At 44.6% G+C, this 15,000-nt stretch overlaps 4 protein-coding genes across 4 annotated transcripts in view; 2 read left to right on the top strand and 2 right to left on the bottom strand.

Annotated features, from left to right (window-relative positions):
- LOC310663057 (G-protein coupled receptor 4-like) overlaps positions 1-15,000 on the top strand; it is a 303,619-nt gene that overhangs the window by 62,626 nt on the left and 225,993 nt on the right. The gene's annotated exons all lie outside the window — the stretch shown is intronic.
- Positions 10,342-11,135, bottom strand: LOC310662437 (histone H3.2). Its single transcript, XM_083409354.1, has one exon. The coding sequence runs from the start codon at positions 11,107-11,109 to the stop codon at positions 10,699-10,701; it is 411 nt and encodes a 136-aa protein (XP_083265480.1). The 5' UTR covers positions 11,110-11,135; the 3' UTR covers positions 10,342-10,698.
- Positions 13,612-14,032, bottom strand: LOC310662343 (histone H2A.J; the record flags this gene model as incomplete). Its single annotated transcript, XM_083409140.1, has 1 exon — positions 13,612-14,032. One exon carries the CDS (start codon positions 14,030-14,032, stop codon positions 13,643-13,645), a length of 390 nt encoding a protein of 129 aa, XP_083265266.1. The 3' UTR covers positions 13,612-13,642.
- On the top strand, positions 14,444-14,846 carry LOC310662298 (histone H2B 1/2/3/4/6). Its single transcript, XM_083409082.1, has one exon. It carries the CDS (start codon positions 14,450-14,452, stop codon positions 14,828-14,830), a length of 381 nt encoding a protein of 126 aa, XP_083265208.1. The 5' UTR covers positions 14,444-14,449; the 3' UTR covers positions 14,831-14,846.

The following is a 15,000-nucleotide window of genomic DNA, read 5'->3' as shown; positions in this document are numbered from 1 at the left end:
GGAGTAAATGCTACTGATCTCAATAGGACTTATTTCCGAGCAGACGTGCGTAAGATTGCACTGTTCATCTCTGATTATCTCAAGGTGCAATAGCAGCAAAATGCCCTAATCATTTCCAGCCGTGTTGCTTTGCTTAGCTTTGTTCTCTGCATTGCAATTCTGCGGTGACTGTCATGCAATGTTGTCGTTGGTTTTTACAAGGTTCGATATTGCAGGAGGCTCTGCCGTCCACAGAAATGAATCTTACCCATCTCAACTCTGATATTTGGATCAGGAGGAAAATAAAGAAGGCACCACTGGGATTCGAACCCAGGATCTCCTGTTTACTAGACAGGCGCTTTGACCATCTAAGCCATGGCGCCTTTACATACTAACCTCACTTAAGAAATCACTGGGAATCTTAGGCGTTTGACTGTCTCTTCTCTTGACAGATGTATGTAGCAGATACCAAGGACCTCCTGTCAGTGGTAAATGTATATCAAGAGGATTTTATTGCAATCGAGCCCACATACTATTTTCTGAACTCAGCGCCTTTTATCTTTCCAGCAGCCCATTGATTTTCTGAAGTTAATACATTATCCAGGCAGAAGCCAAAGTGCATGCTGTGATTATTTTATGCAATGCATACATCTCTCTCTCAGGGCATGGGGGAGGTAGCTGCAGTGTACAGGCCATGAAATGAATGGTTTTAGTGTTTTAAAAATGCAGACTCCCTTGGGCGTTCTCGCAGAAAGGAGGTGTACAACAAATGAATAAACAAGCTTGTGCTGCGGGCTTTTTTTTTGCATCAAACAAGGATTCTTGATGGTCGGGAGACCAACTGGAAAGGACTTCTCAACATAAGAAAGCATGTCTCAGTTTACACCCATATACAGTACAGAAATCCAGGGTAAACATCCAGATTTTTAAAAATCTCACCTGCCATTTGATTTCCCCCACACATTGCTTATCACATCAAATGATAGAAATATAGAAAATGGCATTCTGCCATATTTAGATTGGGGTAGGCAGGGATAGGTATGTGTCATTATTGCTGAAAAACTATACAATAATTACACACCTCCTACTTTTTTCAGTATAAATGCTCCCAGCTGCAGCAATGAAATCTCCATGTACACTAACGGTCCTGAATCAATTATTTAATTGTACTTTCCTGCCAAATATGATGAGCCGCAAGCCTCTTAGGCTGCAATCCTAATCATGATGTCTACCTGCATTCCAGTGAGTTCAGTGGGGTTTATTCCCAGGGAAGCTTGCTAAGGGTTTTGCAGCCTTTTGATCTTTCTACACTGGAAATGTAAAAAGGCTTCAGTATTGCACCAGCATTCTGTCACATGCTCCAGCTTAGCCTTAACCAAAAAAAGCAGCAGTTGCATTCAGGTAAGAGCGAAAAGGCAGGTTTGTTTAATCCAGCTATAGATATTTGGTCAGCAGGTGGGAGACCGGGGGGGGGGGGTGTCCCCACATACTCTGCCTTTCAGTTTCTCATTCATTCATGAATGGTTGGCTTTTGTCCTGTGGTGTGCATCTCTGTGTAAGGGGAGAGATGGCATGCTTTACCTGGGATTTTGTTGTTGTGGAATAGGCAAAGCCCACTCCAATCCCCGATTGATTATGGCCCTGCGTTCATTCTCAGGGAATCTTACTAGCATCTTTGCAAATTATGCACAGAGTCCTGGAAATATACTAGGAAATACACAAATATACCAAGAGAAGGTGAGGAGGGACTCACAAGTCACAAATCAAGACTGTGGCCTTGCTAGATTTGGGAAATAGATCCCCAAAGCAGAAGGAATGGAATTATGTGTAGGGGAATAACCTTTAGTCCTCAGAAGGTACCATCTCTCAACCAATCTGAACCCATTTTCTGCACCCTAGTTAACCATCATGTTCTCTGAGACCTCTGCCCCCGTATTCATGTTGATACTTTCACATATCGCCTCTAATTGCAAGATTTGGCCAAGCACTGGATTCTTCACTCTCAGACTTCAGGATCTTCTGGAGATATAAGCTTAGAAGTTTCAGAATCATCCTGGGGAAGGAATCAGGCATTTTAAAACTAGAAAGTAGCACTTTCCACATTCAGACGCTTTCTTCGGACATCCACCCTTGGATTTCTGTTCCCATTATAGACTCCTTTTCTTCTCTTTGGGAACCACACACCAATGCAGCTGGAGGCTGGAGGGTCCTTTTGAAGAGCATCTGGGAACCAAGCAATTAGGCACAGCTGGGTTGAATGATTTCACAGCCTTGTGCAGGGTAAGGAGCCCAGGGTTGAGATGAAGCAGGAGCTACTTCTGATCCTTGAAAAGAAGGCACCAAAACACACCAATGGGAGTGCCATTGATGCCCTATAATACCGGCCCATTCACCATACTTTCTCACCTTGTCCTGGACAAGCATGACTGAAGAGGTGCCACCAGTCCCCACAGGCACTGCTGCCCACACAGCCAAGGCCTCAGTCAAGAAGAGTTAGAGGGCAGTAGTGTCAGGGGGAGCCTCCAAGCCCACCAAAGCTAATAGGAATGTTGACAAGTGAGGTTGTTGTTTACAGATGTCTTCCCACTATATTCTTTCAGAGTTGCACATTTAGTCTTGGTTTCCCAAGAAGATACGTTAATAGATGGTGACATAGGGAAGGTTCACCTATGAGATCTGGCAACTGAGTGCTTTGCATGTTCACTCTAAAATAACTCCCATTGGTAAGGGTAGTTAGGGTACCAGCTCAAATCCCACCATTTCTTAGCCTAGTTTCATAACTGCAGAATCGATGTTCATAATCTGACTTCCCCACACAAATTTTAAATCGGCTTGCAAAGTCATTGTGGCTGTGCGTGTGACGGGGCAGAGTTGGGGTTATAGGAGCTGGGGAATCCAACAACATCTGAAGTGCCACAGATTGCCAACCCTTTCATTAGCTTCCATACCCTTAATAGTACCTGCCACAGCAGTACAAATGGGAATTACAACAAGCTGGAGCACCTTGAGATTTCCACTCTACTGCTAACTCCAGACTGGTGTCACAGAAAAATCTAGGTGCGAGGCTGCTCAGTCACACAGCTCATCGGGCAGAGCCCGCAGGTCCCTGCGAAATAAAGGAAGGAGTCCAGCCACCAACCAGAGCAAATAGCTGTAGACTGTGATAGGAATTTTATGGTATTAGATATATGGTAATGTTCATAACTGCACATGCATAGATCAACACAGGAAGACCAACCTGGAACCATTTTGATTCCTAAACTGACCAAATCTTTCCTCACAAGATATGTCTTAAAGCCTCCCCATTGTCTTCTTTCCTCACAAGATATGTCTGTTTGAATAAGGTGTGAACCTGTGACCTGGCCCAGGAAATAAGTATTTTAGCACTACAAAAGAATGGTCAGGCACCCCAGACAATCCAATCAAGTAACTTGTCAGACAGGAGATAGTAGAGGTGAGAGGAGAAAAACAACATTTAAATTCCTGTGATGTATGCATGTACCTGAGGGGTGGTCTTAGGTTACACCCCTTCTGTGATGTATGCATAATGTTTCTGGGGGGTGGTCCTGATCTAGAGAATGGGATTTTCAAAAGTCTTTATAAGCTCTGGCACAGCAATTCTGGGGGGTCCTCTTCCTCTCCTGCGTGGGAGGGGAGCACCCTGTTGCAACAGATCAATAAAGATCAAGCTTACTAGCTGCTTTGCTTCTCAATATTCTCTGGTTGGCCTCTGTTATTTTCTCCTACCAATAGGGAACCTATGTAAGGACTCTATATGGGCTCTTGGATACCCCATAAGGGAAAAGGGCATATTTTTATTTACAACAAGACCAAAGTTTATTGCGCAACAGGTTCAAAGAGGAATTTTGAACCCCAAGGATGGGGTGACAATGACTTTTAAATCTTTCCCACCATATCCCAGAATACAGTTCGTACACTGACATGCCACAAAAGGGGAGGGGTAGACAGGGGTTACACTACTTTAACTTTGGCAAACATGTCCAGACAAGTCCTTGGTACAAGATTAGCATAAGCAGACATGTCAGGGCAAGACCCAGGTATAATATTAGCATAGGCCAGGGGTCAGCAACCCGCGGCTCCGGAGCCGCATGTGGCTCTTTTACACCTTTGCCACGGCTCTGGGGCTGGCTGTGACGTCGCATGGGGGCGGTGCGTGCATTAGTCACGCACCGTCCCAACGTCACCTTCCCGCCCGCTACATTGTAAGGGGCATGTATGCTGGTCACTGATTGAAAGGGGGCATGTATGCTGGTCACTGTTTTGAAGGGGAGTGAAGAACACACACACACAAAAAGGTAACTTGTTAATTTAACGTTTATTTCTATGAGGAGGAGTAATTCTGAGGGGTCAAACAAAGAAATAATAAAAAAGTGACAAAAAAGTTATTTTTATAATGATGAGTTTTGCGGCTCCCAGTTTTTTTTCTTCGGAAATGGGTCCAAGTGGCTCTTTTTGTCTTAAAGGTTGCAGACCCCTGTCATAGGCAAACACATGTGAAGTCTCACCACCCAAAGTACAGTAGAACTTCCTTTGCATGTCTGGACCCCTTGGCAAGTCTGGTGATGGGGTTAGGCTTTCCTTGGCCAACAATCAGCTCAGCAATTGTCACCTCTGGGCACTTCTTGGGGTAGGAGATATGTATACATGTCCTCATGCGTGGGGTTTTTCCAAGACCAAAATAGTGTTGAAATGGAGGAAACTGGCAAAGGAGTTGATTTTATATGATTGTTAAAGCTAGGTAACTTCCCTGATCTGTCAAGTCAAAAAGATACATTTATGCATAATATTTGTAACATTTAACAACTTTAAAGATGTGCCCCCCCCCCAAATTTCCGTAACACTGGAAACCATCAGCAAAGAAATAATTAGGTGCCTATGTCATCAAATAAACTGAGAAAGGCCAATTGGCGGCTGGAAGACAAGATACTGTACATACTGGGATGGGGAATTTGTGTTTCTCCAGATGCTGTTAACCTATGCCACATTCATTGTCCCTCAACATTGGCTATGTTGTCTGGGATTGATGGGAGTTAAGTCCAATCCTGGCCCATAATTTTCATAATAGGTCTAAATTGGACTTCCTGTTTCTGACTTCTTTTCTTCCTTCTTAAAGTGACTGTATTTGGGCCTAAAGAAACCAGTGTAACACAGAACACGCAGAGAGTCGTGAAGACTAAGAAAATAAGTTGGAGCAAAAGTACAGCAGAACTCTTTATTGCGAAAGTTTAAGACGTAAGGTGTGTGTGTTTTAACAAGTAGTCGTGGCCGAGTGGTTAAGGCGATGGACTAGAAATCCATTGGGGTCTCCCCGCGCAGGTTCGAATCCTGCCGACTACGATGCTTTCTTTTCTTATCCTGAAATCGTCTTTGCTTAAATAGTCAAAAAACTTGTTCCGTTTTAGGCAAGCATCTTTAAATACCTTGTGGTGCCGTACAGGTGTTTTGTTACTTCTTACTTTCCACGCAGCGCTCATCAACTACAGTCAAACCACTATACGTATCTATTACTGAAGACTAGGGAGTTTTCCCTCCTCTAAAAATGCTGTAGGTTACTGCTTGTATAAGCTTCCCTGAAATAGTAAGGGGGGAAAAAATGTTTCTCACAAAGAGTGTATTGGTGAATGGCAGGCATACTGCTTAAGGTAATTGTCATGCATGTCCGTGTAGAATCGAGTAGAAACGTGCTGGTTTAAAGTGGCTGGTTATGGGACGGTAACCTTTCTCCCCCTCCATTTATTGAGATCAAGAAAGGTTATTACTAACTCCTCGTTAGTATAGTGGTAAGTATCCCCGCCTGTCACGCGGGAGACGGGGGTTCGATTCCCCGACGGGGAGATCATTGACTTTTATAACTCATAAGTGCATTCACATTACAAATGGTTGTGAATCAGAAACAATTGAGAATATTATTGTTCCAATAGGCTTCGACAGATGGATAAAAAGTTCTCTGCCTGTGTTTCTCCTGGGATTTTTTTTTTTAATATGCTCTTATTGCCTGTTCTTTTTAATTGTTGGTTTGCTGTTTTGATTGCATTCTGTACATCATGTTGAAGGTGATATACAAACAAACAAACAAACACGTTAAATGCTACATTTGTATAGTGTGATGCCGTCTTCAAAGCCCCTTTTAAAATTGCTTTTGCCACTTGGAAGCTCTAGTTTCCTTTCTATGGGGCAGTGCCATGTTTAATTGCATGAAAGTATACCATCGGAAAATATTACCTTAGCACAACTGCTTTCCAACAAAAATGTAGGGTGTAGAATGCTAGCGGTTACTAGAATAAGGGGTCATCCTAAGGCAAGATCTGCCAGGATCAGCAGTTTAGCATGAAATGAATCTGCAGCTCAGCCAGCGTTAAATCCCCAACCCTGGCCCCAAGATGCATTGCAGGGACTTGCTCATCCTGGCTGATGCAGGACTGCTGTAAGCCCCCCAAAAGAGTTTTTGTTTTAATTTTTATTATTTTTAAAAATAGATTTAAAAAATAAAGTCCAAAGCAAAGCAGAACAAACAAGACAAAGCAAAAGAAAAAAGAAAACAAAAAGAAAAATCACACCTACAAAGAAAACCATATCATCATATTAATCGTTACGTACTGATACGGAAGGGGGGGCATGTCTTCCTCCACCCTCCCGCCGGACACCGGAGGGTCCGAGGCGATGACCTCAAGGGAGCCCAACCTCTTCTTAATGTATTCATGACGTGAGCTCATTTTTCCTCCGCAGGGACCCGCGGACTTAGTCCGACGAGCTGGGTGGCAGAGCAACCTCGTGCCCAGATTTTACCGTAACAGTACATATACACATATTTACTTCCTTCCTTTGTTCTGAGACCTCATAGTTTTTAATCTTTCTGTATTGTTGTGTCTAGTGTAGATTACCTCTATCTTTATACATCTTGCACCATTTTTCAATTTCTTTAACCCTGCAAAGCTTCATTCATTACATACCAATATACTTACTCCAGAACAATGTTTTTTCATATATTCTTTAACACAATCCCATTCTTTTACTAATTTTTGATCCGATTGTCCCCTTAAGAATGCTGTGAATCTTGCCAAATATATATTTTCACAAAATTTGATTTGCCATTCTTTTATTGATGGGATATTTCCCCCTTGCCAATTTTTTGCAATGAACATCCTGGCAGCTGTTGTCGCATAGAGGAATACTGTCCTTTGAATGTCAGGAGTATCATTTGTGATTATACCTAAAAGGAATGCCTCTGTTTTTTTACTAAAAGATATTTTGAACATCTTTTTGATTTCTTCATATATTTCATTCCAAAATTGTTTAATAGGTCGGCATTCCCACCACATGTGAAACATTGTTCCTATTTATTTCTTGCATCTCCAACAGTTACCGTATTTTTCGCACCATAGGACGCACCGGACAATAGGACGCACTTTGTTTTAGAGGGGGGAGAACAAGAAAAAAATTTCTCCCCCTCTCTGCCCAGTGCCCCTTCAGCGAAGCGGCAGGAGGCGCTGCGCAGAGAGGGGGAGAACTTTCCCCCTCTTGTTTTCCCGCTCTAAAACAAGGTGCCGTTTAAGGTGCGTTCAGGCAGCTACCTTGAAAGCCTGGAGAGCGAGAGGGGTCGGTGTGCACTGACCCCTCTCGCTCTCCAGGCTTCAGGTTCCTTTCGACCTGCTCTTTGGGGCTGGCGGGGGGAAGCCCACCACCAGCCCCACGCGCGCTCTCCCGGCTGGAGAGGTGACGCGCGGCTATAGAGGCTCCTGCCATAGCCGCGCGTCACCTCTCCAGCCGGGAGAGGGTCGCGGGGCTATGGCGTCTTTGCTCCATAGGACGCACACACATTTCCCCTTCATTTTTGAAGGGGGAAAAGTGCCTCCTATAGAGCGAAAAATACGGTATTTGATTTTAATTTGTAATATTTGGCCAATTTTACTGGAGTCAAGTACTGTTGGTACATCATTTTCATCAAATTTCTCTAATTGTATAACATGCTGTAAATTTAATATCGCATTTCCATAATTTCTCCCATTGGTCCAGCCAAATTGTATAACCTGTATCACATGCCCATTTAATCATAACTCCTTTTACTTCTTCATTCTTTAACTCCCGTTCTAATAATAGATTATACATTTTGGATATGCTCTTTTTCAGATTTTGTAATAATACTTTTTGTAATTTTGATTCTTCTTTTTCAAATCCTATTATTTTGTCCTCATTAAATATTTGGGCAATTTGGTGATATTGTAACCACGTGGTGCAGTATTGGGTCACCTCTTTGTATGGTCTTAGTTTTAATTGGCCCTGTTCCTCCTTTAGGAACTGCTGGTATGTTGCCAATTTTCCTGTCGTATTTTTCTTTTTGACCGATAGCACTTCTAACAGTGATACCCACCATGGGGTTTTCGGTTCTAACTGCCATCTATGTCTCACCCAGACCTTATATAGTGAGTTTTTAATTACATGGTTTGAATTATAGTGCTGGAGAAGACTCTTGAGAGTCCCATGGACTGCAAGAAGATCAAGCCTATCCATTCTTAAGGAAATCAGCCCTGAGTGCTCACTGGAAGGACAGATCCTGAAGCGGAGGCTCCAATACTTTGGCCACCTCATGAGAAGAGAAGACTCCCTGGAAAAGACCCTGATGTTGGAAAAGATGGAGGGCACAAGGAGAAGGGGACGACAGAGGACAAGATGGTTGGACAGTGTTCTCGAAGCTACCAGCATGAGTTTGACTAAACTGCAGGATGCAATGGAAGACAGGAGTGCCTGGCGTGCTCTGGTCCATGGGGTCACGAAGAGTCGGACACGACTAAACGACTAAACAACAACAATTACATGGTTTAGAAATTCTTTATGAACTGCCACCTTACTGTAAATTGGATAGGCAGAGTTTTTCTGAGGTGTGGTTGACACAGGAAGGTGGGGGACTTAGGCTGTAATCCTCAGTCTATTCAGTTTACCCACATAATCTGGCAACCCCGCATAAAGGACTAATGTAAAGGCTTCTTTTACCTCTGCAAGGCTTAGGCTGAACAGCCACTGAAATGCCCAACAGGGTTTGGATCTGGTGTAACGAGGGACTTTCTATTTTTTGAAACTGATTTGGAACATCAGTTTGAAGAGCCCGGGTAGCTCAGTCGGTAGAGCATCAGACTTTTAATCTGAGGGTCCAGGGTTCAAGTCCCTGCTCGGGCGTTTGTAATTTTTCTTCCACCCTGTGCCTCTTCATACATCTTTTAAAATCACTTTCCTCCACTAGTTAATGGCAAACGAGTGACATCACGTTGGTATTCTACATCTCCTGATCATATCAAGCTTATATCAAGCTCAAGCTTATACCAAGAATAATCTTAGTTGGTCTCTAAGGTGCTACAGGACGATTTTTTATATATATTTCGACTGAGTCAGACCAACAGGGCTACTACCTGAATCTGATCATGTCATGGTTTTGTTTTTTTTTAAAGCCGTTCAAAATAGCAGAGACAGCATGCTTGACATACTGTGTTGCACAATACGTTTTTCCTCTGTGGAAGAAACTACCTATCACCGTGTCTGTGTGATACTCTAATACATGCCAGCATTTCTGATGAGGGTCTGTGATCTCAAGACTGAAGTTCAGTTTTGCATTTTCTAAAAATGCGCACATGGGTCTGTGCTTCTGATTTAACAAAAGGTGAACCAACGAAAACACTATACCGACGAAGGTGGGATTCGAACCCACGCGTGCAAAGCACAATGGATTAGCAGTCCATCGCCTTAACCACTCGGCCACCTCGTCGAACACAAAACAAACGTTTTCAACTCCAGTACTTAATAAGTGCTTCAATACTCCACTACTTCAAAAGGATGTAGTTTTTTGCAGTATGCTTTTAAGGTGGTTTCATATTGAATAGACGCGGTAGGATTACAATGTAACTTGCACATTTTCCAGAATGTAGTGAATGAAATTGAGTGGATTCTAGAAGAATTATGAATGGTGAGATTTATTAGACAAAGCTGCTTAACTAAGATATTAAAAAAACGTTTGAATTTAAAATCCCTACTTTAAATGTTACACAAGCCTAGAATTCGCCATCTTGAAAGAAGCAGCCTCCCTCTGTAGGTGGACGAGGAATGGCCCTGCTCTGATGGTGCCCAAATCTAACAAATGCCTTCTCCCCTTGGGGCCTCCGCTAAGCAGTCGACTTCAACTCAGCACGATTAATCCGAGTAATTTATGACTTTGTGAATGCAGTACTACTGTAAACGGCACCTCTAAACTTTTTCAATCTTACTTAATTATTTGGGAAAGGGGGTGTGTATTATTCGGTTAGGCTAAGCGAAATAAAAAAGACTATTTATACAAAGAAACAATGAATAGCGAAGCATATTTCAATCCCATTTAATTCCAGGGGGGTGGGATTAGCATTTTCCTTAAAAGGATAAAGCCATCGCCAGCTAAACAGTACGCATTCCCTTTTTGGGGCTTCCCAGGTTTCTTTTACAAAGTTCTTAAAAGAGCCTTTAAGTATCAAATTTCCCATTCTCATGGTCATTTTTATAGTCTATCTTTTTGTTACCTTCCTAGTTAGTTAGTTGCCCTTACTAACCGACGACGTGCCGGAAAGCTGCAAGAGGTAATTTAGCATCGTGCTAGCTCTTTTCCAAGACCATGTGGTGGCTCTTAAAAGAGCCTTTGTGGTAAAAGAGCCTTTGTGTTCTGGGGACGCGTGCAGGCGCTTCTCAGGCCCTCTCTCCGCGGATGCGCCTGGCGAGCTGGATGTCCTTGGGCATGATGGTGACGCGCTTGGCGTGGATGGCGCACAGGTTGGTGTCCTCGAACAGGCCCACCAGGTAAGCCTCGCTCGCCTCCTGCAGAGCCATCACGGCCGAGCTCTGGAAGCGCAGGTCCGTCTTGAAGTCCTGCGCGATTTCGCGCACCAGGCGCTGGAAAGGCAGCTTGCGGATCAGCAGCTCCGTCGACTTCTGGTAGCGGCGGATCTCGCGCAGCGCCACGGTGCCCGGCCGGTAGCGGTGAGGCTTCTTCACTCCGCCCGTGGCCGGCGCGCTCTTCCGGGCGGCTTTGGTCGCCAGCTGCTTCCGAGGCGCCTTCCCGCCAGTCGACTTGCGAGCCGTCTGCTTTGTACGGGCCATTGCTCCCAAAAGAAGAACAAAAAACAACCCAAAGCGCCGCTAGTCCACCCACAAACGAAACAACAGATAAAGTAAAGCGAAAGTTCCATGGCCGGATATTTATAGGCAGCTGGCTGCCCGCTGATTGGCTGGAAGAGATGAATGGAACCGTTGCAGAGTTCGAATTTCCCAAACTATGCAGGGATTGGGCAAGATTTCAAAACCGCCCCGCCTCTTCTAATGACTACATTTTGGCTCCTATCCATCCAGCCTTGCTATTTTGTGAAATGGGTCTCCGCCCCCACTTTAAACAAAAACCTGTCTTTGCTTTACAAGGAAGCCCTCCATAAGGCAGTTGGCAAATCTATTTCTGCACATAGAACCATTCTGGTATATGGTTACAGTTTACAGACACAGGCAAATCTTTGCCTCACCCCCACCACCCAAGTTGATTACGGTCCTAAATTTAGACGAGGCGGGAAGGAAACCAGAGTAGCCAATCAGTGCAGAGAGAGAAGCAATAGAAGAAGCAAGGTCAGCAATCAGGAATGTCATGTCTCTGTAGTTCGTGCCAAATATCAGAAACCAGTAGGTCCCTAGCCTAGTACCAGCACCATTTCTTTCCACTTTGTACTGTGAAAGTGTAATCATTGTTCAAAAGCTGTGGCTTCTTTCCTTTCAGCAGTAAGCGAAACAAACAACTGACCCTCTTGGATAGCATACCTCTTATCTTTCACAATACTGATGATTCATAGAATTGTAGAGTTTGAAGGGAACCAAAGGGTCATCCAGTCCAACCCCCTAAAATGCAGGTGAAGAATCCCTGGCAGATGGCTATCCATGAGTCTTGAACTTAAGAAAAACCCTGCTAGAGCAAACTGAACTTCCATCTACCTTTGACCTATGCTATAATCCTATTCACAAGAAGCTGGTGTAGAGTTAAGTGAAGCAAGGGTAAAGTACACCCCAACCAGACTCCATTCTGGAGCAAGGATACTGCTTGCTGAGCTGGCCTAAGCCTGCCAGAAGGAAAACCAGCCTTTAAAATAGTGCTTGAGTCACACCACTATTTTTGATGCCTTAATTTACATGGTGTTGCCAGGTCATGTGAGACTGAGATGAGCTGGTTTAGGATCTTGCCTGGATTCCTTGTTTTCTTGGTTTAAAGTGTCATTATACTGTCCCATTTTCAGTCCTCTGGTATAGAGGCTCATCTTAGGGGAAAACAAATGTATCTTTGTTAGAAGATGAGCAATTTCATATTTGAGTTCTTTGAGAACTTTTGGCTGGATGGTCATTTCTTGGTGTGCCCCCCCCCCCAATTTTACCAGTAAAGTAAATGGTCTTGTCACCACTATTTGCCTCAGTACTCCAGATTCCTCTTCCTGCAAAAGTTGGTAAAGGCAGAGGTATCTGACCTGTGCCTCTCTCAGTGAAGACTGGAGCACAGAAATTCATTCAGCTTGTCTGCAATTTCCTTCTCAAGCTGCAGTTCTCTATAGGTAGTTTCCTGATTTTACACACACACACACAGTTCTCCAAAAAGTGATGCCAGACTTTATTGTGTTCTTGCATTTGTTTGGGCAGATCTTGTTCTTGTCCTTTTGGCAAAATAACTAAATTAAACTCTGAAGGAAACCTTCCTGCCTCTACAATAATTTCTTGATGAGCAACGGGTGCGGGGAACCTTTTTCAGCCTGAGGGCTTCTTCATTTCCTTGTGGACAACTTCTGGGTGGCCACATGCCATGGATGTAGAGCACCAGAGGCAAAAGTAGACAGAGGAACAAATGTGAATGTTACCTTTACACAGAGCATTAAATTCCACACCCACTTGCACAACACTATGGATGGCCTACATCCAGTCAAGCAGGAAGCGCAAGACTCATTCCAGCAAGGCCGAAACACTCACGGAGGGTGCAAAACAGGTCTCATAAAGGGTATTTACTGGGGTAAAGTCTCCAGGGCCAGAAAGAGATGCCTAGAGCAGCTTTTCCCAACCTTGGGTCTCCAGCTGTTTTCGGACTACAATTCTCATAATTCCTAACACTGGTCTTGCTAGCTAGGGATGATGGGAGTTGTATTCCAAAAACAACTGGAGACCCAAGGTTGGGAAACACTGGCCTAGAGGACTGCTTTTGGTCACAAGGCTCCATGTGCCCTATCCTTATGTACTGCATACGTTTAACTTTCTATCACTGCAGTTTTGGGTAGCCACTCCCCACCCACACTTGTATGAAGATATTTTAACCCGTTCTTTCCCATTTAGCTTTGCTCACTTGAGTAAACACGTTTGGGATTACACCAATAGGGTTAGCATGCCATTAAAGTACAGCATGCCTTATTCAGAATTGCAAGATAAATGTGAACCTAGGAAATATGTAACTTTTGATAGGCTTTCCGGCTGTGATGTGCATACAGTATTCTTGAAATGCGCTTGAGAACAAAGAAATATTAGAATCGGTAGCTTATACTAGAGATAACTAGCTCTTTCGCTGAAGTTGTGGGTGGCTCTTAAAAGAGCCTTTGGATTTTGGTATTCCTTGCGAAGAGCTTCACTTGCTCTTAGCTTTGTGGCTCTCGGTTTTCTTGGGCAACAGCACAGCCTGGATGTTGGGGAGAACGCCTCCTTGAGCAATGGTGACTTTGCCCAGGAGCTTGTTCAGCTCCTCGTCGTTGCGGATGGCGAGCTGCAAGTGGCGAGGGATAATCCTGGTCTTCTTGTTGTCCCGGGCAGCGTTGCCGGCCAACTCCAGGATCTCAGCAGTCAGATACTCCAGCACAGCAGCCAAGTAGACGGGCGCTCCGGCTCCGACGCGCTCTGCGTAGTTCCCTTTGCGCAGAAGACGGTGCACACGACCCACGGGGAACTGGAGCCCAGCACGAGAAGAGCGAGTCTTGGCCTTAGCCCTGACTTTTCCACCTTGCTTGCCACGACCAGACATTTTTTTTCTCTTATGTTCAGTCGCTGTTTCACTGCCAAAGTTCGAGCAAGAATAGCTCTGAAGCAGCTTCTTCCTCGATATTTATCCGTGCCGCCGGCTTGTAATTGTGAATTGCTATTGGGTAGTGCTTTAAAACCATGTGACTTAGCTAGCGAATAGGAATCTCGAGTCTTTTCCTTTAGTCCATTGGTTGGACAGGTCAGAGCCTGTCCAATAGGATCAAAGGAAGTAGCAGCTTGAAATTTGAAGTGGGCGCCTTAAAATGAGAAGATGCGATTGGGTAGCTTCTAGTTGTTAACCAATAAGAATCATTAAAACTGAATATGCTAATTGCATCCTGCTGCTATAAATTGAATGGTCTGAACACATGCCGCGTACCATTTCTTTGCAGCTGAAAGGGAAATCGGTGCTTTTACAATGCCGGAACCAGCAAAGTCTGCTCCTGCGGCCAAGAAGGGCTCCAAGAAGGCCGTCACCAAGACGCAGAAGAAGGGCGACAAGAAGCGCAAGAAGAGCCGCAAGGAGAGCTACTCCATCTACGTCTACAAGGTGCTCAAGCAGGTCCACCCGGACACGGGCATCTCGTCCAAGGCCATGAGCATCATGAACTCCTTCGTCAACGACATCTTCGAGCGCATCGCGGCCGAGGCTTCCCGCCTGGCGCACTACAACAAGCGCTCCACCATCACCTCCCGGGAGATCCAGACCGCCGTCCGACTCCTGCTGCCCGGAGAGCTCGCCAAGCACGCCGTCTCCGAGGGCACCAAGGCCGTCACCAAGTACACCAGCTCCAAGTAATTTTGACTCGTTCCCAAATACATACTGAACCCAAAGGCTCTTTTAAGAGCCGCTTAACTTGTCAAAAAGAGGGCTTGGATCATTGCGTTCATTTACCCCCCCCCCAAAAAAAAATTCCGCGGGTTTTCTATTACCACATTATGCTTAGTTTGCCTTAGTCCAGAAGCAAT

The sequence above is a fragment of the Podarcis tiliguerta genome (assembly GCF_965153285.1).
Source record: "Podarcis tiliguerta genome assembly, chromosome: 13".
NCBI classification, from domain to species: Eukaryota; Metazoa; Chordata; class Lepidosauria; order Squamata; family Lacertidae; genus Podarcis; species Podarcis tiliguerta.
The sequence above is the reverse complement of the archived record's forward strand: the minus strand, read 5'-3'. Positions and strand labels throughout refer to the sequence as shown.

Excerpts from the sequence above, each read along its gene's own strand:
- LOC310662437 (XM_083409354.1), bottom strand. The coding sequence starts at position 11,109 with ATGGCCCGTACAAAGCAGACGGCTCGCAAGTCGACTGGCGGGAAGGCG.
- LOC310662298 (XM_083409082.1), top strand. The coding sequence starts at position 14,450 with ATGCCGGAACCAGCAAAGTCTGCTCCTGCGGCCAAGAAGGGCTCCAAG.